The sequence below is a fragment of the Cebus imitator genome, unplaced genomic scaffold, assembly GCF_001604975.1.
Source record: "Cebus imitator isolate Cc_AM_T3 unplaced genomic scaffold, Cebus_imitator-1.0 Scaffold181, whole genome shotgun sequence".
In the NCBI taxonomy this organism is placed as follows: domain Eukaryota; kingdom Metazoa; phylum Chordata; class Mammalia; order Primates; family Cebidae; genus Cebus; species Cebus imitator.
In genome coordinates this window covers 3,557,860-3,585,196 of record NW_016107496.1, presented here as the reverse complement: position 1 = coordinate 3,585,196, position 27,337 = coordinate 3,557,860, and the positions used below count along the sequence as shown (strand labels likewise).

Here is a 27,337-nt window from a genome sequence, read left to right as displayed (position 1 = left end):
GGAGTTTCGCTCTTGTTACCCAGGCTGGAGTGCAATGGCGCAATCTCGGCTCACCGCAACCTCCGCCTCCCGGGTTCAGGCAATTCTCCTGCCTCAGCCTCCTGAGCAGCTGGGATTACAGGCACGCGCCACCATACCCAGCTGATTTTTTGTATTTTTTTAGTAGAGATAGGGTTTCACCATTTTGACCAGGATGGTCTCAATCTCTTGACCTCGTGATCCACCTGCCTCGGCCTCCCAAAGTGCTGGGATTACAGGTGTGAGCCACCGCGCCTGGCCGATATTTCTACCAAAATGCAGAACCTGCATCTAATCATAAGGAAGCATCAGATAAGCCCACACTGAGGGAATTCTACATAACAAGTGGCCTGTAGTCTTCAAAATGTCAAGACATGAAAGTCAAGGAAAGACTGAGGAACTCCTCTAGGCTGAAGAGAATTAAAGAGACGTGACAGCTCCATGTAATGGGGCAATCCTAAAACTGCATCCTTTTGTTATAGAGGATGCCACTGGAATCGTTGGTAAAACTTGAATAGGGCCTGAGAATTAGATGGTTGTAATGTGTCAATGTTAATTTCCTGGTTTTGACAGTTATACTAGGGTTAGGTAGGAGAATGTACTTGTTTATAAAAAATACACACTATAAGTATTTGGGGGTGATAAGGCTATGTGATAAGGCTTTTATTGTTAAAAAAAAAAAGTTGTGTACTGTACTTGAAACTTCCCTATAAGATTCAGAATGTTTAAAAAGTCACCTCCTAAACTTACTGTTCTATTCAATTAGTTGCAAAAAAGGCAGGAAAAGAATCATTATATTTATCTACTATGTAACACAACGGTTGTATAAGTCACACAGCTTCCCTAGACCTCAATTTCCTCTATAAAACATGGGGATTGGATTGAATTATCTCTAAGGTTCTTTCTTTTATTATTTTCTCTTTGGGGGAGGGCAGAAGAGGCAGGGATCTTATATTTGCACAAGACGGTTCTCATCTTTCTTTAAAAACATATTTCTGCATGTCTATAGACAAAGACAACTTAACTGACAATCAGGGCTATAGGAAAAGCCTCACATTCCAGCCATAAGGCAACGCCGTACTTTATTTCACAAGTCAGTCTCATTTTTTTCATCCTCTAATTCTCAGGTTCAGTCAAAGGCTCTACCCAAATCTTCAAATCTCTGAAAATTCTCCTACTGAATTATACTAACAGAGTTCCTAAGATTTATAAGGTACTTTTAACTATTTCAAAGACTTCTGTATAGTTCTCATTTTATCTTTCCAACCAATGATGACATGGTATTATCCTAACTTTACAGATAAGAAACACTTCTGGACAGAAATCAATGACTTATTTAAAGTTATACAATATCCAATAGGAACCAAAACCCAAATCTTCTGACTTCTAATTCTGTGTTCTTTCTGCCAAACTCAGTGGTAATACTGATTGGCAGCAAAGCATATCTTTGAGTTCCTGGTATTTTCCAGAAAACACTCATGAGGTCCAGCACATACCCAACTTCCTTATTTGGCATCTCCACTCAGTGAATAGACACTTAATATGCCCAAAACAGAACTCTTGATTTTACACGTCAAGCCAGTTCCTTTGCAGTCATTCCATTTTTTCCTCAGTCATTAACCCCCCACATCTAGGCACCATTCTTGATTTCTTTCCTTTTACCCTCACATCTAGAACGAAGTATGCTGGACCATATACTACTCCCCCTCCCACTGCTAATGGTACATTTACTTGCCCTTTGAAAACTCTTGCCACCTAAGAGCTTTCTTATTTTAGAACTTAGTTCTGGGTTGGTTCATCTCATGGAGTCCCTGAATATTAGCTGCCGACCTTCTCTTCTGTCCTCTTACTTTACTGATGGTTCTGAGAAAAGTCTTCTGAATACTCACTATTCTAATTTAAGTGTCATCCTAAATCTCTAAATATTCATGAAAGGAAAAATAACATCATTTGCTAGCCTAGTATGACTGGAGTTCGATGGGGTAGCTGAAAAAGTCTCTCAAAATCCCTTGAAAATCAAAGACTGGTTCTGTAAAAAGCAAGGAAAAGTAAAGATTTTGAGAAAAACAAAACTCTACAGGGAAAACAGAACCACCAACAGGAACAATAAAAATTATCAAGACATATTTCTCATTACTTAACTCTTGGCTACTAAAATAAAGCTTATATTTATATGATATTGTTGACAGTTTTAAAATTCTACTTGATGGCCAAGGTACTATGTCAGCCAGTCACGGCATGTGCCCACTCACAGGCACCTTTCAGGGCCAGTCAGCAGATTTCTTGGACAGCCTGTGGGAGCGTCCCATTTCAAGACTACAGGCATTCCACTGGACTGCACACAAGGGTTTAGATCATAGCAGAGAGCCTGGAGCATGTCACTAACCCTAGACATGGAGACTGGAAAGACCACAGAATCATCTTGGATGTATACCAGGAAACACAGTTGGCTACAAAGGATATCTTTGTCATGTGTTTTCAGAATGAGAAATGAAAATGATATCATAATGTCCTAATGGTTTAACAATAGGACTTAAGGTCAAAAGTGTGTGTGTGTGTGTGTGTGTGTGTGTGTGTGTGTGTGAGAGAGAGAGAGAGAGAGAGAGAGAGAGAGAAAGAGAGTACACACAAGAAACACTGGGCAGAAATCATGCTCAAATTATTAATAAAGAGTAACAGCTAGATTTGGACATGCCTGTGGTATAACACCTAAGGAATCAGGGGGCCCAGGTGACCTAGGGGATTCTTTCTAACTACTTCTTTACTATCTATCAAAATTCAATCAACCCCTGATTTTTGCAGTAAAGAAAACACGTAATCCTGAAATCATAGCTACTTGATTTCAGAATACACACTTTGTAGTCTATCATTTAAAAACGACACACTTATCTTTATATAATAAATACAGAACTTGAGCTAACATTAAAATAAATTTGGCAACGATCAACTAATGGCAGAAACTGGATAATGGCCCAGAAGTTGGACTGGAGGGGGAAACCAGCCTTGAGGGAAATTTTCCCCATAAATAGTCCCTATTTAGGTAACTAAGGCCTGACAGAGCAGGCAAATCCGTAGTTCTATGTAATATACTACAAGGGCACCCCTATTTTGTGGTTAAGGTGAAAGGAGAACTGATGTGCTGGAGTAATGCAGGAATCAATGTGAGAAACAGAATGAGGAAAAAATCTAGAAGTCCTTGGCTCAGGTTGCTGAAACCAGCCCACTGTACCAGACCTCCCATTCTGTCACCAACATTGGTTTTCTGCCAATAGCTCCTAAATGACGTCTTCAAAGTTCTGCAGAAAGAGGAAAGGGATCACAACAGTTAGCAGAAAAGCAGCTGGTGCCCTGGCATATGTGGAAGCATTCATCTTCCAATTAACTATTACTTTCTTTTCAAAGAAACTCCAGCTTTCAGTACCAGAAAAAGATGTCCTACAGGCAAAACACATTCCAATCCTAATATCGGGAGACAGTGTTCCATCTTACCAGATTTCCTACAGCCAAGACATGTTCAAATTGTGGCGTCATAGGATGGTGCTCCATTGCCATAAACAGTGTATTCAGGACGATGCAGATGGTGATGGCTAAATCCACAAAAGGGTCCATAACTATCAAGTTCACAATCTCTTTCAGTTTTATCCAGTAGGGGTGGCACTCCCAGATGAGAAAAGTGTTGGCAAATTTATACCAGCATGGCGGGCACTTTCTCTGAGACTCTTCCAGTTCTATAGTAAGTAAGAACAAAGATGGCCCCTCAATTACACTGAGAAAACCAGGAGGACACACTACTCACCCTCATAGTCATTATCACCATTATTAATAGGGAATCAAGGTTGTTTGAGCATGGATATTTCTAAGTGTTTTCCTTCTCTCTAAGGTAGAGAGGAGGCATGATCCATACAAGTTGCCTCCCTGTTAATAAGTGATGGGTTAAGTTTACAAATGAAACTCAACCCATCAGTTATGGGGGTAGAGCACAGAGGTCAGGAGCTTGGCCTCTCAGGTCTGACTCTCTGGCCTCAACTGGCTTGAATGCTTACAAGTTGTGTGATCCCAGGCAAGGTAACTGACTTCTGCTGATCTGCCTCAGCTGTAAAACAAAGCATCAATTTACAGGTTACAGGACTGTATGAGTCCTGTAACCTCATTTTGATGTGAGTTTGATTAAAGATTTAATGAGACGCTGTTGGAAAGCAGTCAGCACAGTACCTGGCACAGGGTAAGTCCTCAGTAAATGGTAGGTACTTTATTATACACTTTACTATTCAATTATTGTCAGAGACGCCATCAAAAGCATGAACTCAAGCCAGACATATTTGAGTTCAAATACTAGTTCAGACACTTGCTAACTGTGGGACCCTGAACAAGTTACTTTGATTTGCCATGAGAATTAAATGAGCTAAAATATATGTAAAGTGCCCTAGAATACTCTGGAAGATAAAAAGTGCCATGGAAGTGTTTGCTATTGTTATTATCTTCATCAGCAGAACTAGCATCATCAACCAAGCCAACATGTAAAACACATCTGCTATGTTCTCAAAGAAGTGCAAGTTATTGTCTCCACCCTCAACAAGTTTACAGCTCACAGTCAAGTTAGAAATACAAACCACATTACTCTCCCCTTTTCCCCGTTCCTTCCTCTTTCTGTCTCCTCCCATCTCCTTTCTTGCCCCTTTGCCCTTTCCTGCTCTCATCCTTTGCCTCTCTCTTTCTTTCTATAACTTCTTCCTCCTTCCTTTCCTGGGTCATCATCTTCTTTCCTTTTTCTTTCTCTCCTTTGTCTTATCTTCTCTGTCTCTTTTAGAAGCAGAACCTGTTTTTTTCCAAACAAGATCTCACATGATCCCCAATATAGAAAATAAACCAGGAATTGCCCCAGAGGAAGCAGGAGCCCACTCGGATAGATTTCTTCCTCTCTTGAAGCACTTCTCTAGAGTCCCAAGACTCTGATACACACAGACTGAAAAATCACTGGACTAGATGATCTCAAAGATATTTCCAAAGCAAAGATTCAAAAGAATTATCAGACATCAAAGACAGACACTCAACTGGCAGTTACAACAATCTAGGTATGAGGCCCTACATAACAAAGCTCTCCTCAAATTAAGCTTGAAATACAATTGTCAGGATTACAAAATTCCAAGGACCTTGAGCTAAGAGGATGCTTTTTAAGAAGTGAACTTTGAAAACCTGTCAGACTGTGAGGTATTGATTCTACAGGGTTGGCTGTAACAGCTACTCTCTCCCTGCCCAATTCTGCTGACACTATCAAATCATTTAGGGAAAAAAAAAATTCCCCAACATTTCACCAAAACCAAGATGGCTACCTTAAATTAGCCTACGTTCCCTTTTCCAACCAGCTGGATGGCGATATTTTATTTTAGACAAGGTGGTTTTGGCTGAGCTTCTGATTGGCTCCCTGGTTGCTAAGAAAATGGTTGCCTTGGTTTTCAGATTTAAGGACCGCTGTAAGCGCCACGTGGGAGGCTGCGTGGGAAAGGAAGTCTGTGAGGAAAATCTGCTGTGGCTTCTTCCTCAGAGAACTCCCTCCCTTCCTAAGGTAAATATAGTTTTCTCCCCCAAAAAAGAAAATGACAAGGTTCCTTTATTTCCTTAAATTCTTACAGTACATATTTGGAAATTTAGTTCCGTTCCTTTTAGATGTCCCCCCTTTTTCAAACGTCTGCTGCTCATTGGCACGTGGAGGTTGAAGCTGCGACTGTTCACATCTGACAGTTGACACAAGTGTAATGTTTTACAATGAACTAGGTCTTGAGTCTTGCCACACAGCAAAGAGGGGTTTTCTTGCCCTACAGGGCACCAAGAAAATTCCTCTAGGGATACCAGACATCTCTTAACCATATTTACTGAGAAGGGAAGATCTTCAGGATAATCTTTCACTCCCACAAAAAGTAAGCCAATGTGGAGCTTCAGGAGGTAGAAAAGATCATTTGGGGAATGAGAAGGTTTGTCAAGTGACTTATGACTTTGCAAATTGTTACTGGTTTTATATGCCTGGAATGGCTAAGTATTTGGTTTGGGGGAAAGGGTTGACATTTAGGGGTGAGATGTCCAAAGGTTTGTGGGGTTTCTCTTATTTTGCTTTTGGATATTTTCAGAGTGGTTACTCTAGGTCTCAACCTCAGGGGTACTGGGAATTGTTTTCAGAGAGGACCTCACAATTCCACCAAGATGGTGGCTTTGGTAGACCACGAGGTTTCTGAAGACAGGAGCTTCTCTCAACTGAATTCAACAACCTTTAAGTACCTGCAATGTGCCGGGCACTGAGGATACACTGATGAAGAGCCCCTGCCCTCACTAAGCTTACTGCCACACAGGAAAGGCTGACATCAGCTAGGTAACTATACTGACACTTGATGCTTGTCAGTTAAATAAAAGAATACATAAATAGTGGCAGCAACAGCTATGGCCAGTTACCTCTAGGGGAGCTTTTGAAATTGTTTTACCTGAGAATCAATAATGTCAAGTACTTCCTTGATATTGAAAATCAGTAATGTCAAGTACATAACTACTTCTTCTTTCTTACTGCACCACGATCTCCCCTTTTTACACAGCTTCACTGCTTTGAACAGTGAGACTTCCCTACTCTGCCTACACCCCACGCACAGTCCTCTGAAATATCCCCAAAGCTTATAGCTCTGCTAGTGGTGAACTCTACTAAATGTACTGGATCCTGGTGAGCATGTTTGCAACAGGATGGGGAGGGGCAGAGCAGGCAGGGTTTTCTCATTACTGACAGAATTCTGGAATTCTCCACTGTGGTTTCTAAACTATTAGCTAAGTAGGAGCCTGCCTCTTGGGTTTTAAATAATAATAATTTTAATCTTCAGATTAAAATAATGTCAGAGTTTCCTAACTGAAAGTCTGAGAGCAAGAACTGCAATTCGTTCAATGCTGGCTTTTAATGTTGTAGCAAGCATTAAATATAGGGCCCAATGGTTAAACAGGCGTGGATGTTTCATTCCTTCTTATATTATTCTGGTCAGCCATTCATTGCTCTTTGTTTATAGCAGGTTGGTCCCATCAGCTTTAACAAAGAGACAAATACAAGGTGCAAGGACAAGAGGAATGCCTGAGCAGGAAATGGCAGGACAGATACAACTATGTGAACATCAGCGCTTGGGAAACAGGACAAAGAACTGGAATAGTATCTTCCTACTCAGGAACACAACTACATCTGTCTCTGTCTCCTGAGCTACCCTTACATCTTTTTTTTCTTTTTTTTTTTTTAATGTGTGTGATGGTGGGTAGAGGGCGGAGAATGAGCACAGCAGGACAGAAAGAGAAAGAACTGGGAGAAGAGACTTTTAAAATGCCCCAATGGTTTCTATCCAACTCAGTAAAGGGATGAAAGCTCTAAAGCTTGCAGAAGGAGCCCTGCAGCACCAGCACTCCTACCATCCCAAGCACAGCCAACATCTGCTTGACAAACATTGTTTGAGCATCTACTTTTGCTGCAACCTGCACTAAGCCACTACAGTAAGAAATAAATAACTGTTGCATTGTATTGACAGTTATGCTGTTCTGATGTCTCTGCTAATAATAAAATGTGCCTGCTGAAGATTCTTTTTCTTTCTCAACTGCACAGATACTCAGAGAAATCCTGTCTTGGTCTCTATGTGAATAATAAAATTAGCCAAAGTTCTTAGGCTATCATTTCTTAGCTTGGAATTTTAGGACTCGTAGTTATTTGCTTACAATCTCAAAGTATAAGCTACAAAGCTTGAAGATGTTCTATCAGACAATAACCTCAATGGAAATTAAAGAAAACAGGAATAAATAGAAGTTGTTCAGGCAGCTGAAAGCAGTGAATTCATTTTTTTACTTGATGTATTCTCAAGGTTACTCTAGTTATAGTCTCATCCTTTGCACATAAATGGTGAAGTAAGCCCCCTTAGATAATTCTTTTCTAGGGATTCTCCCTCCACTGCACCCCCCTCCCCAATACACACACACACGTATACATACACACAGAATAGAAGGGGCACTGGGTTTAATTGGCTAAAAAAATAACTTGTCTCAAGGATGCCAGGACAATTTTGAGTTTCCCTATCTCAGGGACTTTGGTTATTCTGGGCATCTGTACTCTGAAGAACAGCAATTTGAGGCCTCAAGAATAATCCAGACCTACAATGAGACAACTCAGTTAAATCAATATAAATCCAAGAAGAAGATATGTGTAGAATCTAAGAAGATATGTGTAGAATCTATCAGACTCTTGGGAGACAAAATCTGTCACTGAATTTCCCTCTAAAGAAAGCACGAGGATCCTGGACTACAGACCACAACTGGAGAGGAGCCGATTCTTGCCTGTGTGACTGTGGTCTAATGGAAAATCTTCAGGTATTCCTCAGCACACCAGGTTGTATCATAGAGAATCCACCTAATACAGAGAACTCAGCCACTGACAGCAACATTACTGCAGACGTGCTATGATTCAACAGTGGTTGCTCTTTCCCTGTGGCACAGAGTGCTCAAAGTAAGAAGGGTTTCAACTTACCTAGTCACACATCAAATATATTTATGGATATGTGGGGGTGTTTGAAGAGAGACAGAACTAGGTGCAATCAAAATGCACAGTACATTCTTCCTTAAGGGAAAACCAAAAGGGCTGTAAGTAGTTAAAAAGGAAAAATGGAAGGTATGTTTTGGGTTAGGGGCCATAAGGGAAATTCCATCATTTTATAGCTTTGCAGCTCTTCAATCTACATTCCTTTGTGCCTTACAGCACCCCACTGGCTCCTAATGATGACAATGACAAGCGTCTTGAGATCCTCTTGCTCACTCGTGCAGCTCCTTTCGTATCTCTTACCTACAATCTTGTGGCCTGTGCACAACAAGCATATCTGAAGCCCATGTATTTGATTCTCCGCATGTAAATTTAGGAAGGAAATTTGTGATTCTAGTTTCTATATAGGAATAGACTCTATTCCTAAAGCTCAGAAACAGCTTTTGCAAAACTCAAACCAAGAGACAGGGATTATATTTGCCATGCACATTATATATTTATATCTCAGCAGGCTGGACTGACATCACAGGGCACATACCTTCTACTAGTGTATTTGTAACAGTCATTATACTGTTGATTCTGTCCTTCCGCCCGTAGGAGGCTAGTTGATCCATGGAAACTAAAAGAGATCCAGGGCCTTTCTTCTTAATTTCCACCTCAGTTGTAGCCTAAAAAAAAAAAAAAAAAAAAAAAAAAAAAAAAAAAAAAAAAAAAAAAAAAAAAAAAAAAAAAAAAAAAGAAGCAAATAGAGTGAGTTAAGTCTATAAATGTTAATCTGGGCCTTACCTGATAGACAGCCCAGTATGTGATCTTCATTATGGCTTTTAACTTTGATTCTACAGTCCTACTCACTTCAAGAAGTAGAATGAAATGAATTGGCCATAGTTCATCCTTATTTCTGTGGATGATACAGCCAAGTCATTTAAGTCTGTGTGAATCTACAACGAACCCAACGATCTGGCTGGGCCCAAACATCTCACCTGGTTCATTCCAAGGATAGACTATAAAGACCAGATCCTCTAGGGATACTGCCATCAGAAGCAGACCCTGAGTTTTCTGGTCCTAATCTCATATTCACAATAGTTGGCTAGAATTGGTCCACATGATAAAGTACATCAAATTTACTTCTATTTGAAATTTCATGAAGGTCACGTTTCTGATCACACTGAGTATTACAGATGCTGTTTCTTCCCTGAGTAGGAGCACCATTATTCTAATAAACTGCCCCTTCCATATGCCAAACCTGGGCCTAGCCGAACATTAGCAAGTGGAAGTTCTGCTCCAAATCTACTACAAGCCATTATAAGAAGGTATAGAAAGGTTTTGCTATCTTAATTAAATATATTGTATCATATGTTTATCTTGCCCTTTCACAATTTTATGAGTTAACCTGCAATGTTCAAATTCCCAATGAAAAAATGGCAGAAAATATAATCAGACTGTTATAAAAAATATTATTACATGTTCCACCCTGGGTAATAACTGGTATGAAAGATTACAGGAAAGGGTTTCTTAATGTCCCTGACTTACATTCCTGCGACTACTCTATGTCAGTTCAGGCTTAATGGAGTGGCTTAAAACCTAACTCTTTAGTAATCATGTTGTTCACTGTACCATATCACCCATGTAAACTCAGCTCTTCCTTCTAAGATAGTGAAGGTAAGAGGACAGAAACAATCACCAGCCCTCAGAGGACAGGGGAGATTGTATGAGGCTGGAAAAGCATATGTCTGATAAGTAAGAGAATGATCCTAGCTGTTTTAAAGAAAATAATTACCTCTAGAGAGCTACATCAAAAAGTCCATCTGTCCTATACATCTTCAGATTTTAAGGACTAAACAGAAGAAAGTTCCTAGAAGATTATGATTTTATCAAACTGTTTCATTAGCCTGAAGTCCCAGCTACTCAGGTAGCAGAGGCGACATGATTGTGTGAGCCCAGGAGTTAGAGACCATCCTGGGCAACACAGAGAGACCTCATCTCAAAAAGGAAAAAAAAAAAGTACTTCATCAAACTGTTTCACTGATTCAGATTTGGATCACCTTGGAGTATTGTTTGTTTTAGCAAACCTACAGAAGGAATACAAGACACAAAATAACCGATTTGCCTGGGAATTCCTTGCTGCATTATTATACTAACCTCTGTGTATATAAGAATGACTTGTGGTGGTGGCCATAGGAAGAGGCTTCTCTGCCTGTGGCAAATGGAGGGAAGAGTGGGAAGGACTTAGTATGGTGGTTGGAGTGCCAGCATGGCTGCAGAATAGAACATCAGGCAAATCTCTAAGGTTTTTTATTATTATTTTTTTTTTTTGAAAGAGTCTGCTCTGTCACCCAGGGAGTGCAGTGGCATGATCTCAGCTTACTGCAACCTCTGCTTCCTAGGTTCAAGCAATTCTCCCACCTCAGCCTCCTGAGTAGCTGGGATTCCAGGCATGCACAGGCATACCTGGCTGATTTTTGTATTTTTAGTAAAGATGGGGTTTTGCCATGTTTGTCCAGGCTGGTCTGGAATTTCTGGCCTTAAGTGATCCTCCCACTTCAGCCTCCAGAAGTGCTGGGATTACAGGTGTGAGCCACCATGCCCAGCTAAAATTTAATTTTACTTAAACAAATACTTATTGAGTGCTAAGTAGTATGGATACAGTGGTGAACAAGACATACAACATGGTCTCTGTCCTCTTGACAGGTTTTGCTATGTTGATCAGATTGGTATCAAACTCCTGACCTCGGTGATCCACCCACCTTGGTCTCCCAAAGTGCTAAGAAATCTCTAAGGCTTTTTTTCTCCAATCCTTGGCTTCCAGACATCTCTGGAACCACCTGGGACCTGGGGGAACTTGCTACCCTGAAGGGGAGGACACAAACCTGGCTGGTTTCATCACCTGCTGACTATAGAGCTCTAGGGCCTTGAGTGAACACAGGTGGCAGCCTTGTAGTGGTTACAGCAGGCCTTGGGCAAGACCTTGTGCTGTGCTGACTTCAAGTATGACCCAGCAGTCCCAGTAGTAATGGCCACAGAGGTGCTTACATCAACATACCCCAGTTCCAGGTGGCTCAGCACAGAGAAAAAGACTCCATTTGTTCAGAAGAAAGTAAGAGAAAAGAGCAAGTCTCTGCCTGGTAATCCAGAGAATTCTTCCAGATTTTTCTTATCCAAGACCACCAAGGTGGTACTTCTATGAATCTGCAAAAACCACAGCATTATTGGGCGTGGGGCCCAAGTTCCTTCGACTACCTGGAAAGCCTTCTTAAGAAGGACAGGCACAAACAAGCCCAGATTGCAAAGACTGTAATAAATACCTAGCTTGTCAATGCCCAAATACCAACAAATATCTACAAGCATCAAGATCCTGCAGGAAAACATGGCCTCACCAAAAGAACTAAATAAGGTACCAGGGACCAATCTTGGAGAAACAGAGATATGTGACCTTTCAGACAGATAATTCAAAAGAGCTGTGTTGAAGACATGCAAGGAAATTCAAGATAACACAGAGAAGGAATTCAGCATTCTATCAGATAAATTTAGGAAAGAGATTGAAATAATTAAAAACAATCAAGCAGAAATTCTACAGTTGGAAAATGCAACGGAATACTAAAGAATGCAATAGAATCTCTTAACAACAGAATTGATCAGACAGAAGAAAGAATTAGTGAGCTTGAAGACAGGCTATTTGAAAATACTCAAGACAAAAGAAAAAAGAACAAAAAAGAACAAAGCACACCTGTAAGATCTAGCAAGTAGCCTCAAAAGCGAAAATCTAAGGGTTATTGGCCTTAAAGAGGACATAGAGAAAGAGACAAGGATAGAAAGTTCATTCAAAGGAATAATTGCAGAAAATTTTCCAAACATAGAGAAAGATATCAATATTTAAGTACAAGGTTATAGAACACCAAGCAAATTTAACCAAAAGAAGACTACCTCAAGGCATCTAATAACCAAATGCCCAAAAGTCAAGGATAAAGAAAGGACCCTAAAAGCAGCAAGAGAAAAGAAAACAACAACAAAAACATACAATGAAGCACCAATAAATCTAGCAGCAGGCCTTCAGTGAAACCCTTACAGGCTAGAGAAAGTAGTAATGATATATTTAAAGTGCTGAAAGAAAAAAACTTTACTCTAGAGCACTATATCCAGCAAAATCATCCTTCAAGCATGAGGGATAAATACCTTCCCAGACAAACAAAAGCTGAGGGATTTCATCAACACCAGACCTGTCCTACAGGAAATGCTAAAAGGAGTTGTTCCATCTGAAATAAAAGTATGTTAATGGCAATAAGAGATCATCTGAAGATACAAAACTCAGTGGTAGTAGTAAGCACACAGAAAACACAGAATATTGTAACACTGTAATTGTGGCATGTAAACTCCCACATGCCACAATTATACAGTGTTACAATATTCTGTGTTTTTACCTGAAGTAAAAAGACTAAATGATAAACCAATAAAAATAATAACAACTTTTTAAGACATAGACAGTACAATAAAACATAAAGAAAAACAACAAAAAGTTAAAAAGCAGAGGGATGAAGTTAAAGTGTACAGTTTTTATTAGTTTTCTTTTTGCATGTTTGTTTATGCAATCAGTGTTGAGCTGTCATCAGTTTAAAATAATGGGTTATGCCGGACGTGGTGGCTCACACCTGTAATCCCAGCACTTTGGGAGGCTGAGCCGGGCGGACCACGTGAGATCGGAAGTTCAAGACCAGCCTGACCAACATGGGAAACCTCATCTCTACTAAAAATACAAAATTAGCTGCGTGTGGTGGCGCATGCCTGTAATCTCAGCTACTCAGGAGGCTGAGGCAGGAGAATTGCTTGAACCCAGGAGGCGGAGGTTGCAATGAGCCAAGATCATGCCATTGAACTCCAGCCTGGGCAATAAGAGTGAAACACCACCTCAAAAAATAAATTAATAAAAATAAAACAAAAAAAAATGGGTTATAAGACATTAATAGTATTTGCAAGCCTCATGGTAACCTAAAATTGAAAAACACACAATGGATACACAAAAAATAAACAGCAAGAAATTAAATCATACCTACTTGAGAAAATAACCTTCACTAAAGGGGAGACAAGGAAGGAAGGGAAGAAGTAAAAGAAGACTGTAAAACAATCAGAAAACAAATGACAAAATGGCAGGAGTAAGTCCCTACTTATCAATAATAAAACTAAATGTAAATAAACGAAACTCTCCAATAAAAAAACATAGAGTGGCTAAATGGGTTAAAAAACAAGACCCAATGACCTGCTGCCTACAAGAAACACACTTCACCTATAAAGATACACAAACTGAGAATAAAGGGATGTAAAAAGATATTCTGTGCCAATGGAAACCAAAAAAGAGCAGAAGTAGCCATAGAAAAAATAGATTTTAAGACAAAAACTGTAAGAAGAGACAGAGGTCGCCATTACATGATGATAAAGGGGTCAATACAGCAAAAGAATGCAATGATTATATATATACATGCATCCAACACTGGAATACCCAAATATATGAAGCCAGTGTTATTATAGTTAAGAGATAGACCTCAGGCCAGGTGCAATTTCTCATGCCTGTAATCCTAGCATTTTGGGAGTTCCAGTTGGGCGGGTTTCTGGAGCCCAGGAGTTTGAGAAATATGGGAAAATCATCTATACAAAAAATACAAAAATTAGCCAGGCATGGTGGTACACACCTATAATCCAAGCTAATCAGAGGCCTGAGGTAGGAGGATCACTTGAGCCTGTAAAGTCAAGGCTGCAGTGGGCTGAGATCACACCACTGTATTCCAGCCTGGATGATAGAGCAACACCTTGCCTCAAAGAGAGAGACACAGAGAGAGATACCTCAATACAATAATAGTTGGAAACTTCAACATCCCACTTTCCGCACTGGACAGATCTCCCAGACAGAAACTCAACAAAGACACTGGACTTAATCTGCACTAAAAATGACCTAATAGAACAAATGGACTTAATAGATATTTATAGAATATTTCATCCAAAGGCTACAGAATACACATGATCTTAGCACATGGATCATTTTCAAGGATAGACCATATGTTAGGTCATAAATAAGTCTTAAAACATTCAAAAAATTTAAAGTATCAAGTATCCTAGACCATAATATCAAGCATCTTTGAATAAAACTAGAAATCGATGAGAAGAATTTTGGAAATGATACAAACATATGGAAATTAAATATGCTCCTGAATGACCAGTGGGTCAGTCAATGAAGAAATTAAGAAGGAAACTGAAAAGTTTCTTGAAACAAATAACAGAAACACAACATACCAAAACCTATGGGATACAGTGCAAGCAGTACTAAGAGGGAAGTTTACAGCTATCAGCACCTACATCGAAAAAGAAGAAAAACTTCAAATTAATAAACTAATCATCCATCTTAAAGAACCAGAAAAGGGCAAACAAAACCCAAAATTCTAAGAAAAGATATAATAAAGATCAGAGCAGAAATAAATGAATGTGAAATGAAGAAAATACAAAAGATCAATGAAACAAGAAGTTGGTTTTTTGGAAAGATAAACAAAATTGACAAAACCTTAGCCAGAGTAATGAAGAAAAAAAGGGTGAAGAACCAAATAAATAAAATCAGATATGAAAAAGGAAACATTACAACTGATTCCACAGAAATTGAAAGTAGCACTAGTGGTTACTATGAGCAATTACATGCCAATAAACTGGAAAATCTAGAGAAAGTGAATAAATTTCTAGACACATTTGACCTACCAAAACTGAACCATGAAGATATCTAAAACCTGAACAGACCATTAACAAGTAACAAGATGGAAGCCGTAATAAAAAGCCACTTAGTAAAGAAAAACCCAGGACCTGATGGTTTCATTGCTGAGTTCTAACCAACATTTAAAGAAGAACTAATGCCAACCCTATTCAAACTGTTCTGAAAAATAGAGGCGGACAGAATACTTCCAAACTCATTCTACAAGGCCAGTATTACTCTGACACTAAAACCAGACAAAGCAATATATTAAAAAAAGAAAACAACAGGCTAATATCTCTGATGAATACTGATGCAAAAACATCTTTCCGAAAAAACCAACAAAATAATAGCAAATCAAGTTCAAGAACACATTAAAAATGTCATTCATCATGATCAAGTGGAATTTATCCCTGGGATGCATGAATGATTCAATATATGCAAATTAATCAATGTGACACATCATATCAACAGAATAAAGAACAAAAAACATATGATCATTTCAATTGATGTTGAAAAAGCACTTTATAAAATTCAACATCCTTTATGGTTAAAAACCCTCAAAAAACTAGGTATAGAAGGAAAATACCTCAACATAAAAGCTGTATGTGACAGACCCTCAGCTAATATTATACTGAATGGGTAAAAACTGAAAGCCTTTCCTCTAAGATCTGGAACACAACAAGGATGCTTACTTTCACCGCCATTATTCAACATAGTACTGGAAGTCCTAGTTAGAGCAATTGGACAAGAAAAAGAAATAAAAGGGCATCCAAATTGGAAAGGAGGAAGTCAAATTATCCTTGTTTACAGATGACATAATTTTATAGTTGGAAAAACTCAAAGATTTCACTAGAAAACTCTTAGAACTGATAAATTCAGCAAAGTTGCAAGACATAAAATCAACATATGAAAACCAGTAGCATTTCTATATGCCAAGGGTGAACAATCTGAAAAAGAAATTTAAAAAAGTAATCTTATTTACAAAAGCCACAAATAAAATTAAATACCTGGGAATTAACGAAAGAAATGAAACATCTCTACAAAGAAAATTATAAAACACTCATGAAAGAAATTAAAGAGGATGCTAAAAACTACTTTTGATATACCGAACTTCATTAAAATTAAACTTTCTTATATCTGACTTGTATTTGGAACACATGAAAAACTAACAATAATAAAAAGACAAACAACCCAGTCAAAAAATGAGCTAAAGATTTGAATAAACAAGTCATTAAAGAGGATGTATGACAAACCAAAAAACATAGGAAAAGATACTCATCATCATTAGTCATCAGGAAATGCAAATTAATGGCACAATAAAACAACATTTTATATGCATTAAAATGCTAAACTCAAAGACTAACAACAGCAAGTTTGGCTAGAATGTGGAGCAAGTGGAACCCTAATACACTGTTGGTAGGATAAAAAAAATGGTGCAACTATTCTGAGGAACTGTTTGGCAATTTCTTATAAATTAAACATACATTTACCATATAACCCAGGAATTTCATGCTGATGTATCTACCCAATATAAATGAAAACATTTATGTACTAAAAGAGTTTTATAAGAATGCTCATAGCAAGCTTATTCACACTAGTTGCAAACTGGGAGCAACTTGAATGTCCATCAACAGGAGAATGAATAAACAAATTGGGGTTTGTTTATACAATGAAATACCATTCAGTAATAACAAGGAATGAACCACTGATATATAAAACATGAACACGTCTCAAAAACAAAAGCATTTTGTGGAGTGAAAGCAGTCAAATACAAATACATATTTGTATGAGTCCACACATACAAAAGAAAACAAATCTATCTATAGTGATATGAGTCAGAAGTGGTTGCCTGGAGTGGAAGGAACTGGTTAAAAGAGGTAGGAGAGTACTTTTTGGGAGAGTCTTGTGGTAATGATGGGTTTAGGGGATGATCCTCAAGTGGTCAGATAACTCCTTCTCCACCGCCTTTTTAGCCACAACCTTGGTTAACTCTTGGGTGAGGCTTACCCAATCAATATCCTACTGCAATTTGATTATGCAGTAGAATTCTTTTGAGAAGGAATATGGAATGCAGAGTGTAAAAATATGTATAAAATATTATCTGTATTGTGGAAATGAAGATCAACCAGATGAGAAAAGCAAAGGCTATTCATTTAGACCTTGCTATGCCGAGGGAGTCAGCCACCATCACTGCCACTTGTGTTCTGGCAGAGACTTAAAGGCAGGCAGAGGAATGGCAAAGATTTATAGGTGAGAAAAGGGAAAGCTTCAAATGTGGCTTGATTGGAGGCTGTTGGTATTGGGAAGCTGTAGGCAAGGTAACAAGAAGTGGGACAACTCATGTGATTGGTTGAGGGTGCATGTTTTGCTCTCTCTGGTTAAACCTCAGTTGAAAATAAGAACAAAAATTAAGGAAAACTGTGAGTTGTTAATCAAGTCCTGGCCATTTGGGAACTTTTTTTCTCTTTTTTTGAAACAGGATCTTGCTCTGTTGCCTAGGCTGGAGTACAGCGATGTGATCACAGCTCACTGCAGTCTTGACCACCCAGGCTCAAGTGATCCTCCCATCTCAGCCTCCCAAGTAGCTGGGACTACAGGTGCATGTCACCATACCCTACTAATTTTTAATTCTTTTTTTGTAGAGACAAGGTCTCACTGTGTTGCCTAGGCTAGTCTCAAACTCCTGGGTTCAAGAGATTTTCCTGCCTTAGCCTCCCACGGTGTGGGGATTACAGGTATGAGCCACAATGCCTGGCTCCCATTAGAGGACTACTGTAACAGAAATTATTATTTAGCTTTCTGGATTGTCATCAGAGATAGCAACCTGGCTTCCTGCAAGTTTGACTTATTTCTTGGACTGTTCATTGTAGATAAGGGGGTGGATTCTTGGGCAGGTCATGGGTCAATGTTCTATTTTTATATATGGTTTAGTCATTGACCATTTGTAGACGTCTCACGGTATTCATCAAAATAGGCTGATTCATAGAGAGAAAGAGGGCAAACATATATTCATCAGTGTTAACATGACACAAACTAAAATTGTCTATGAAGGACATCACTAAAAGTGTTGAGAGGAGGCTAAGATGGTGTCTGGAGAACAATATATATGTACTACTAGGAAAATCTAATCTGTTAAAGTCAGAGTATAACAAGAGGGGTGGGCAGGACTTCTTCCCTAAGTGAGGTTTTGAAAGCTGGGATTTAAGGGCTAGGTTCTTGGCTCTTTCTTTTTCTTTCTTTCTTTCTTTTTTTTGGAGACAGAATCTCCCTCTGTCACCCAGGCTGTAGTAAAGTGGCAAAATCTTGGCTCACTGCAACCTACGCCTCCCGGGTTCAAGCAATTCTCCTGCTTCAGCCTCCTGAGTAACCGGGATTACAGGCGCCTGCCACCACCCATGGCTAATTTTTATATTTTAGTAGAGACAGTGTTTCACCATGTTGGCCAAGCTGGTCTCGAACTCCTGATCTCAGATGATCCACCTGCCTTGGCTTCCCAAAGTGCTGGGATTACAGGTGTGAACCACTGCACCCGGCCTCTTGGCTATTCTTTCTTTCACTATGGAAAAAATTGAGCTAAAATACACACAATATAAAATTCATCATTTTAGCCATTTTAAAGCATACAATTTAGTGGCTTTTATTATATTCACAATATTGTACAATCATCACCACAACTTAATCCAGAACATTTCCACCACACCAAAGAGACACAGTACCTGTTAACAATCATTCACAATTCACCTCTCTAGCTCCTTGCAACTAAGAATCTGATCTGTCTTTACAGATTTGCCTCTTCTAGACATTTCCTATAAATGGAATTACATACTATGTGGCCTTTTGTGCCTGGTTGCTTTCACTGAACATAATGTTTTCAAGGTTCATCCATGTTGTAGCATGTATTAATACTTCATTCCTTTTTATGGTCAAATAATATTCCATTGTAGAATGTAGCACATTTTATTTTTTCATTCATCGGTAGATGGGCATTTGGGTTGTTTCCACTTTTTTGGCTATTGTGAATAATAATTTCATGTATGGATTTCGATCCAAGATGGCGGAATAGGAACGGCTCTGGAGTGCGGTTCCCAGTGAGAATGCACAGGGTGAGTGATCACCACATTTCCAAATGAGTTGTTACTGCCCACAGACCAGGAGATTCCCGGGCTGAAAAGTGCCACGAGTTTCCAGCACGGCTGTTTCAGCTGGCATAGTGGGTCTCTGCACAAAAACCTCACACAAATCTGGGCGGCCATTTCAACTGGTGCCTGAAACACTTAGACAGAGCCGCCCATTCAACTGAAAAAAAGGGGGCTGAAATAGGGAGCCAGGTGATCAGGCTCAGCAGGTTCCACCCCCACAAAGACCAGCAATCTGAAATGCTCTGGATTGAGAGTTTCACAGCCAGTGTAGCTGGACCCAGGATGGTCAAGCTCTGTGCGGGGAGGGACGTCTGCCATTACCAAGGCAGTCCACCACTACTGAGGCAGTCTGCCATTACCGAGGCAGTCCACCATTAAATAGGCAGTCTGCCATTATTGAGGCAGACTGCCATTACCAAGGCAGTTCTAACTACATCTCTATAAACTAAACCACAATGAAGTTCACAGGGAAGCTTGGTAGACCCCTCGGCAGTTCAGCAACGCCTCTGCTGGCAGACTGTGACTAGGCTATCTCCTAGCTGGGCAGGGCATCTCTGAAAAAAGGCAGCAGCATGTCAGGAACTTATAAATAAAGCCTCAACTTCCCAGGACAGAGCATTTGGGGAAAAAGGCAGTTATGAGTTCCACTGCAGCAGACTTAAATGTACCTCCCTGGCAGCTCTGATTCGAACAATGGAGCTCACAGCTGAGCATTTGAGCTCCTATAAGGGACTGACTGTCTCCTCAAGCAGCTCCCTGACCCCTGTATATCCAAAGAGACACCTCATAAAGGAGAGCTCAGACTGACATCTGGTAGGTATCCTTCTGCGACTAAGGTAACAGAAGCAGCAGCCAGCAGAAACCCTTACTGTTCTGCAGCTACTGCAGGTGATCCCCAGGCAAGCAGGGTTTGGAGTGGACCTCCAGTGGTCCTACAGTCAAGGGACCTGACTGTTAGAAGGAAAACTAAAAAACAGAAAGAAATAACTTCATCATCAACAAAAAGGACGTCCCCTCAGAGATCCCATCCAAAACTCACCAACTACAAAGACCACAGGTAGATAAATCCACAGAGATGGGAAGAAACCAGCATAAAAAAGATGAAAACACCCAAAACCAGAATGCCTCTCCTCTTCCAAGGGATCACAACTCCTTACCTGCAAGGGAACAAAGCTGGATGGAGGATGAGTCTGATGAATTGACAGAAACAGGCTTCAGAATGTGGGTAATAAGAAACTTCTCTGAGCTAAAATAAAATGTTCTAAGCCAATGTAAAGAAACTACAACCTTGAAAAAAGGTTTGACGAAATGCTAACGAGAATAAACAGCTTAGAGAAGAATATAAATGACCTGATGGAGCTGAAAAACACAACGTAAGAACTTTGCGAAGCATACACAAGTTTCAATAGCTGAATCGACCAAGCAGAAGAAAGGATATCAGAGACTGAAGATCAACTCAATGAAATAAAATGAGAAGGAAAGACTAGAGAAAAAAGAGTGAAAAGAAATGAACAAAGCCTCCGAGAAATATGGGATTATATGAAAAGACCTAATCTACGTTTGATACATGTGCTTGAATGTGACGGAGAGAATGAATCCAAGCTGGAAAACACTCTTCAGGATATTATCAAGGAAAACTTCCCCAGTCTAACAAGCCAGGCCACCATTCAAGTCCAGGAAATACAGAGACCACCACAAAGATACTCCTCAAGAAGAGCAACCCCAAGGCACAAAATCGTCATATTCACCAGGGTTGAAATGAAGGAAAAAATGCTAAGGGCAGCCAGAGAGAAAGGTCGGGTTATCCACAAAGGGAAGCCCATCAGACTCACAGTGGATCTCTCAGCAGAAACCCTACAAGCCAGAAGAGAGTGGGGGCCAATATGCAATATCCTCAAAGAAAAGAACTTTCAACCTAGAATTTCATATCCAGCCAAACTAAGCTTCATGAGCAAAGGAGAAATAATATCCTTTATGAACAAGAAATTGCTCAGAGATTTTGTCACCACCAGACCTGCCTTACAAGAGCTCCTGAAAGAAGCACTAAACATAGAAAGGAACACCAGTATGAGCCACTCCAAAAATGTACCAAATGGTAAAGAGCATCAACACAATGAAGAAACTGCATCAACTAATGGGCAAAACAGCCAGCTACCATCAAAATGGCAGGATCAAATTCACACATAACAATATTAACCTTAAATGTAAATGGGCTAAATGCCCCAATCAAAAGACACAGACTGGCAAACTGGATAAAAAGTCAAAACCCATTGGTGTGCTGTATCTAGGAGACCCATCTCACATGCAAGGAGACACATAGCTCAAAATAAAGGGATGGAGGAAGGTTTACCAAGCAAATGGAGAGCAAAACAAGGCAGGAGTTGCAATCCTAGTCTCTGATAAAATAGACTTTAAACCGACAAAGATCAAAAGAGACAAAGAAGGGCATTACATAATAGTAAAAGGATCAATGCAACAAGAAGAGTTAACAATCCTAAATATATACACACCCAATACAGGAACATCCAGATACATAAAGCAAGTTCCTAACAACCTACAAAGAGACTTAGACTCCCACACAATAATAGTGAGAGACTTTAACACTCCATTGCCAATTTTAGACAGATCAACGAGACAGAAAATTAACAAGGATATCCAGGACTTGAACTCAGATCTGGACCAAGCAAAACTAATAGACATATACAGAATTCTCCACCACAAATTCACAGAATATACATTCTTCTCAGTACTGAATTGTACCTACTCTAAAATCGACCACATCATTGGAAGTAAATCACTCCTCAGCAAATGCAAAAGAATGGAAATCATAACAGTCTCTCAGACCACAGTGCAATCAAACTAGAACTCAGGATTAAGAAACTAACTCAGAACCACACAACTTCCTGGAAACTGAACAACTGGCTCTTGAATGTTGACTGGATAAACAATGAAATGAAGGCAGAAATAAAGATGTTCTTCGAAACCAACAAGAATGAAGACACAACATACCAGAATCTCTGGGACACATTTAAAGCAGTGTCTAGAGGAAAGTTTATAGCAATAAATGCCCACATGAGAAGCAAGGAAAGATCTAAAATCGACACCCTATAATCAAAATTGAAAGAGCTAGAGGTGCAAGATCAAAAAAACTCAAAAGCTAGCAGAAGACAAGAAATAACTAAGATCAGAGCATAAGTGAAGAGAGAGGCACAAAAAACCCTTCAAAAAATCAATAAATCCAGGAGCTGTTTTTTTGAAAAGATCAACAAAATAGACAGACTGCTAGCCAGATTAATAAAAAAGAAAAGAGAGAAGAATCAAATAGATGCAATAAAAAATGATAAAGGATATCACCTCTGATTCCACAGAAATACAAACTACCGTCAGAGATTACTACAAACAACTCTATGCACATAAACCAGTAAACCTGGAAGAAATTGATAAATTCCTATACACTTACCCAAGCCTAAATCAGGAAGAAGTCAAAACGATGAATAGACCAATAACAAGGGCTGAAGTTGAGGCAGCAAAACAGCCTACCAAACAAAAAAAGCCCAGGTCCAGATGGGTTCACAGCTGAATTCTACCAGACATACAAAGAGGAGCTGGTACCACTCCTTCTGAAACTATTCCAAACAATCCAAAAAGAGGGAATCCTTCCCAAATCATTTTATGAGACCAACATCATCCTGATACCAAAACCCGGCAGAGACTCAACAAGAAAAGAAAACTTCAAGCCAATATCCATGATGAACATAGATGCAAAAATCTTCAATAAAATACCAGCAAACTGATTGCAACAGCACATCAAAAAGCTTATCCATCACAATCAAGTAGGCTTCATCCCAGGGATGCAAGGCTGGTTCAACATACACAAGTCTATAAACATAATCCACCACATAAACATAACTGAAGACAAAAACCACATGATTATCTCAATAGATGAAGAGAAGGTCTTTGACAATATTCAACAGCCCTTTATGCCAAAAACTCTCAGTAAGCTAGGTATTGACGGAATGTATCTCAAAATAACAAAAGCTATTTACAACAAACCCACAGCCAATATCATACTGAATGGGCAAAAACTGGAAGCATTCCCTTTGAAATCTGGCACTAGACAAGGATGCCCTCTCTCACCACTCCTATTCAATATAGTATTGGAAGTTCTAGCCAGAGCAATTAGGCAAGAACAAGAAATAAAGGGTATTCAATTAGGAAAGGAGGAAGTCAAATTGTCTCTATTTGCAGATGACGTGATTGTATATTTAGAAGACCCCATCATCTCAGCCCAAAATCTCCTTAAACTGATAAGCAACTTCAGCAAAGTCTTAGGATACCAAATCAATGTGAAGAAATCACAAGCATTTCTATACACCAGTAACAGACTTAAAGAGACCCAAATCAAGAACAAACTGTCATTCACAATTGCTACAAAGAGAATAAAATACCTAGGAATACAAGTAACAAAGGATGTAAAGGACCTCTTCAAGGAGAACTACAAATCACTGCTCAAGGAAATAAGAGAGGACACAAACAGATGGAAAAACATTCCATGCTCATGGTTCGGAAGAAATCAATATAATGAAAATGGCCATACTGCCTAAAGTAATTTATAGATTCAACACTATCCCCATCAAGCTACCTATGACCCTCTTCACAGAACTGGAAAAAACCACCTTAAACTTCATATGGAGCCAAAAGAGAGCCCGCATAGCCAAAACAATTCTAAGCAAAAAGAACAAAGCTGGAGGCATCATGCTACCTGACTTCAAACTATACTACAAGGCTACAGTAATCAAAACAGCATGGTACTGGTATCAAAACATAGATATAGACCAATGGAACAGAACAGAGGCCTCAGAGGCAATGCCACACGTGTACAACCACCTGATCTTTGACAAACCCGATAAAAACAAGCAATGGGGAAAGGATTCCCTGTTTAATAAATGGTGTTGGGAAAACTGGCTAGCCATGTGCAGAAAGCAGAAACTGGACCTCTTCCTGACACCTTACACTAAAATTAACTCCAGATGGATTAAAGACTTAAACTTAAGACCTAACACTATAAAAACCCTAGAAGAAAACCTAGGCAAAACCATTCAGGACATAGGCATAGGCAAGGACTTCATGACTATAACACCAAAAGCATTGGCAACAAAAGCCAAAATAGACAAATGAGATCTAATTAAACTCCAGAGCTTCTGTACAGCAAAAGAAACAATCATTCGAGTCAATCGGCAACCAACAGAATGGGAAAAAATTTTTGCAATCTACCCATCTGACAAAGGGTTAATATCCAGAATCTACAAAGAACTAAAACAGATTTACAAGACAAAAACAAACCCATTCAAAAGTAGGTGAAGGATATGAACAGACACTTTTCAAAAGAAGACATTTATGAGGCTAACAAACATATGAAAAAATGCTCATCATCACTGGTCATTAGAGACATGCAAATTAAAACACATTGAGATACCATCTCATGCCAGTTAGAATGGCAATCATTAAAAAATCTGGAGACAACAGATGCTGGAGAGGATGTGGAGAAGCAGGAACACTTTTACCCTGTTGGTGGGAGTGTAAATTAGTTCAACCATTGTGGAAGACAGTGTGGCAATTCCTCAAGGACCTAGAAACAGAAATTCCATTTGACCCAGCAATCCCATTACTGGGTATATACCCAAAGGATTATAAATCATTCCATTATAAAGACAAATGCACACATATGCTCATTGCGGCACTGTTTACAATAGCAAAGAACTGGAACCAACCCAAATGCCCATCGATGACAGACTGGACAAGGAAAATGTGACACATATATACCGTGAAATACTATGCAGCCATAAAAAACGATGAGTTGGTGTCCTTTGTAGGGACATGGATGAATCTGGAAACCATCATTCTCAGCAAACTGACACAAGAACAGAAAATCAAACACCACATGTTCTCACTCATAGGTGGGTGTTGAACAATGAGAACACATAGACACAGGGAGGGGAGCATCACACACTGGGGTCTGTTGTGGGGGAATAGGGGAGGGATAGCAGAGGGTAGGGAGGTTAGGGAAGGATAACATGGGGAGAAATGCTAGATATAGGTGATGGGGGGATAGAGGCAGCAAATCACATTCCCGTGTAGGTACCTATGCAACAATCCTGCATATTCTGCACATGTACCCCAGAACCTGAAGTGTAATAATATGCGTGTGTGTGTGTGTGTGTGTATGTGTATATATATATAAAATAAAATAAATAATTTCATGTACAAGTTTTTTGTGCAACCATACATTTTCAATTTTCTTGGGCATAGACCTAGGAGCAGAATTGCTGGGTCATTTGTTAACTCTGTTTAATTTTTTGAGGAACTGCCAAACTGATTTCCAAGGTGGTTGCACCATCTTTCATTCCTACTGGCAATTTTGGCTACTGTTTCTTTTTAATTTTTTGAGAGGGAGTCTTGCCCCATCTCCCAGGCTGGAGTGCAGTGGTGCAATCTCGGCTCACTGCAGCCTCCGCCTCCTGGGTTCAAGTGATTCTCCTGCCTCAGCCTCTCAAGTAGCTGAGATCACAGGCACCCGCCACCATGCACGGCTAATTTTTGTATTTTAGTAGAGACAAGGTTCCATCATGTTGGTCAGGCTGGTCTCAAACTCCTAACTTCAAATGATCCACCTGCCTCGCCCTCCCAAAGTGCTGGTATTACAGGCATGAGCCACTGCACCCGGCCTGGCTAGTTTCTCATGTTAAATCATAGACAACTAAAGGGAAGAAAATCTGAAGGAGCCTCTCTCCCAGGTAAAGTAGCTTCACTGTCACCTTCTCAAAGTTAGCTTCCACCTAGAATTCTGCTTGGGCTTCTGTGAGCTATAACTTTGTTATGGGCTCAGCTGCCCAATTCTCATCACCTGGGAGTGGGAAGAGGGCTTCTTCCTTTAACTATGTTGAGTTCCAAGGACCAGAGGAAAGATCACATACTCTTTCACTTCCCTTCTCTATCTCTTCAATGATTTTTGTTTCTGTTTTTGTAAATGGAGGGTATGGTTTTGGTTTGTATTGTGTAGTTGGTGAGTGGGGAGGAGAATTAACATTTTAAAGTTAGCAGCCTTGCCTTTTTTTTAATTCGACCTATAAGAAGCCTCGGAGGAAAACTCTCAGTAACTGAGGAAGTAACTAAGGACCTTAAGTTCTTGGAAAGTTAAACCCAGTACAAGTTTGTTCCATTTCTCTTAACCCAAGTGCTGTTTATTTGGGCATTTAGCCACTGACTTTCAACTTCCTAAATTACAGCAGTCCTTCTCAAAGAGATATCCTACAATATCTGCAGATGGCAGATTCTGCCCACATTTCTACAGATCAGCCCAAGGAAGCTTGACTTCTTATTGATTCCAAATTGTTTTCACATGAAAATACATAACTGGAAGTTTATTAGCCAGTCACCTTTCTTGGAATTAAAATTTATAGTATTTTATAAGTGTCCTTAGAACCTAGCCATAATCCCTTCTCAAGCCTTTCTCAAATTTACATAGTGTTTTGCTTTAAAATAATTGTACAATAATTTCTCTTTCTCAAAGGATTTTTAGAATCTCAGAAGGACTCATCCCCACCTTCTAGTCAAGCAATTCGGTACTGTTTACTTCTCAGGGCTAAAAAAGTGTAAGAAAAGGGATGAAAACTGGCTTTCTGAGCAGCAAGAATGGGCCACATAATATGCTTCACATTTTATATATGAAGCATGTTATATATGAATAACATATGTATGTTGAGCCACTATAGCCCTATAACAGAGGTCCTTTTATCTCTCTCTCTCTCTTTTTTTTTTTTTTTTTTTACAGAGAAGAAAATGGGTTTAGAGAAATTTAATTTCCCAGGATCACAGAAAAATACAGAACTTGGGCTTCAGAGTTAGTATATTGTAATGGTTAATCAT

The 27,337-nt window shown here is 39.4% G+C and overlaps 1 protein-coding gene across 2 annotated transcripts in view; it reads right to left on the bottom strand.

Moving 5' to 3' along the window:
• Window positions 1–27,337, bottom strand: part of SCN8A (sodium voltage-gated channel alpha subunit 8) — a 96,349-nt gene that overhangs the window by 56,105 nt on the left and 12,907 nt on the right. For both annotated transcript variants that reach the window (XM_017545694.2, XM_037744723.1), the window contains exons 3-4: window positions 9,090–9,219; window positions 3,508–3,746 (exon numbers count right to left, since the gene is read on the bottom strand). In XM_017545694.2, the coding sequence (XP_017401183.2) occupies window positions 3,508–3,746; window positions 9,090–9,219 (369 nt within the window). The remainder of the gene's footprint in view (window positions 1–3,507; window positions 3,747–9,089; window positions 9,220–27,337) is intronic.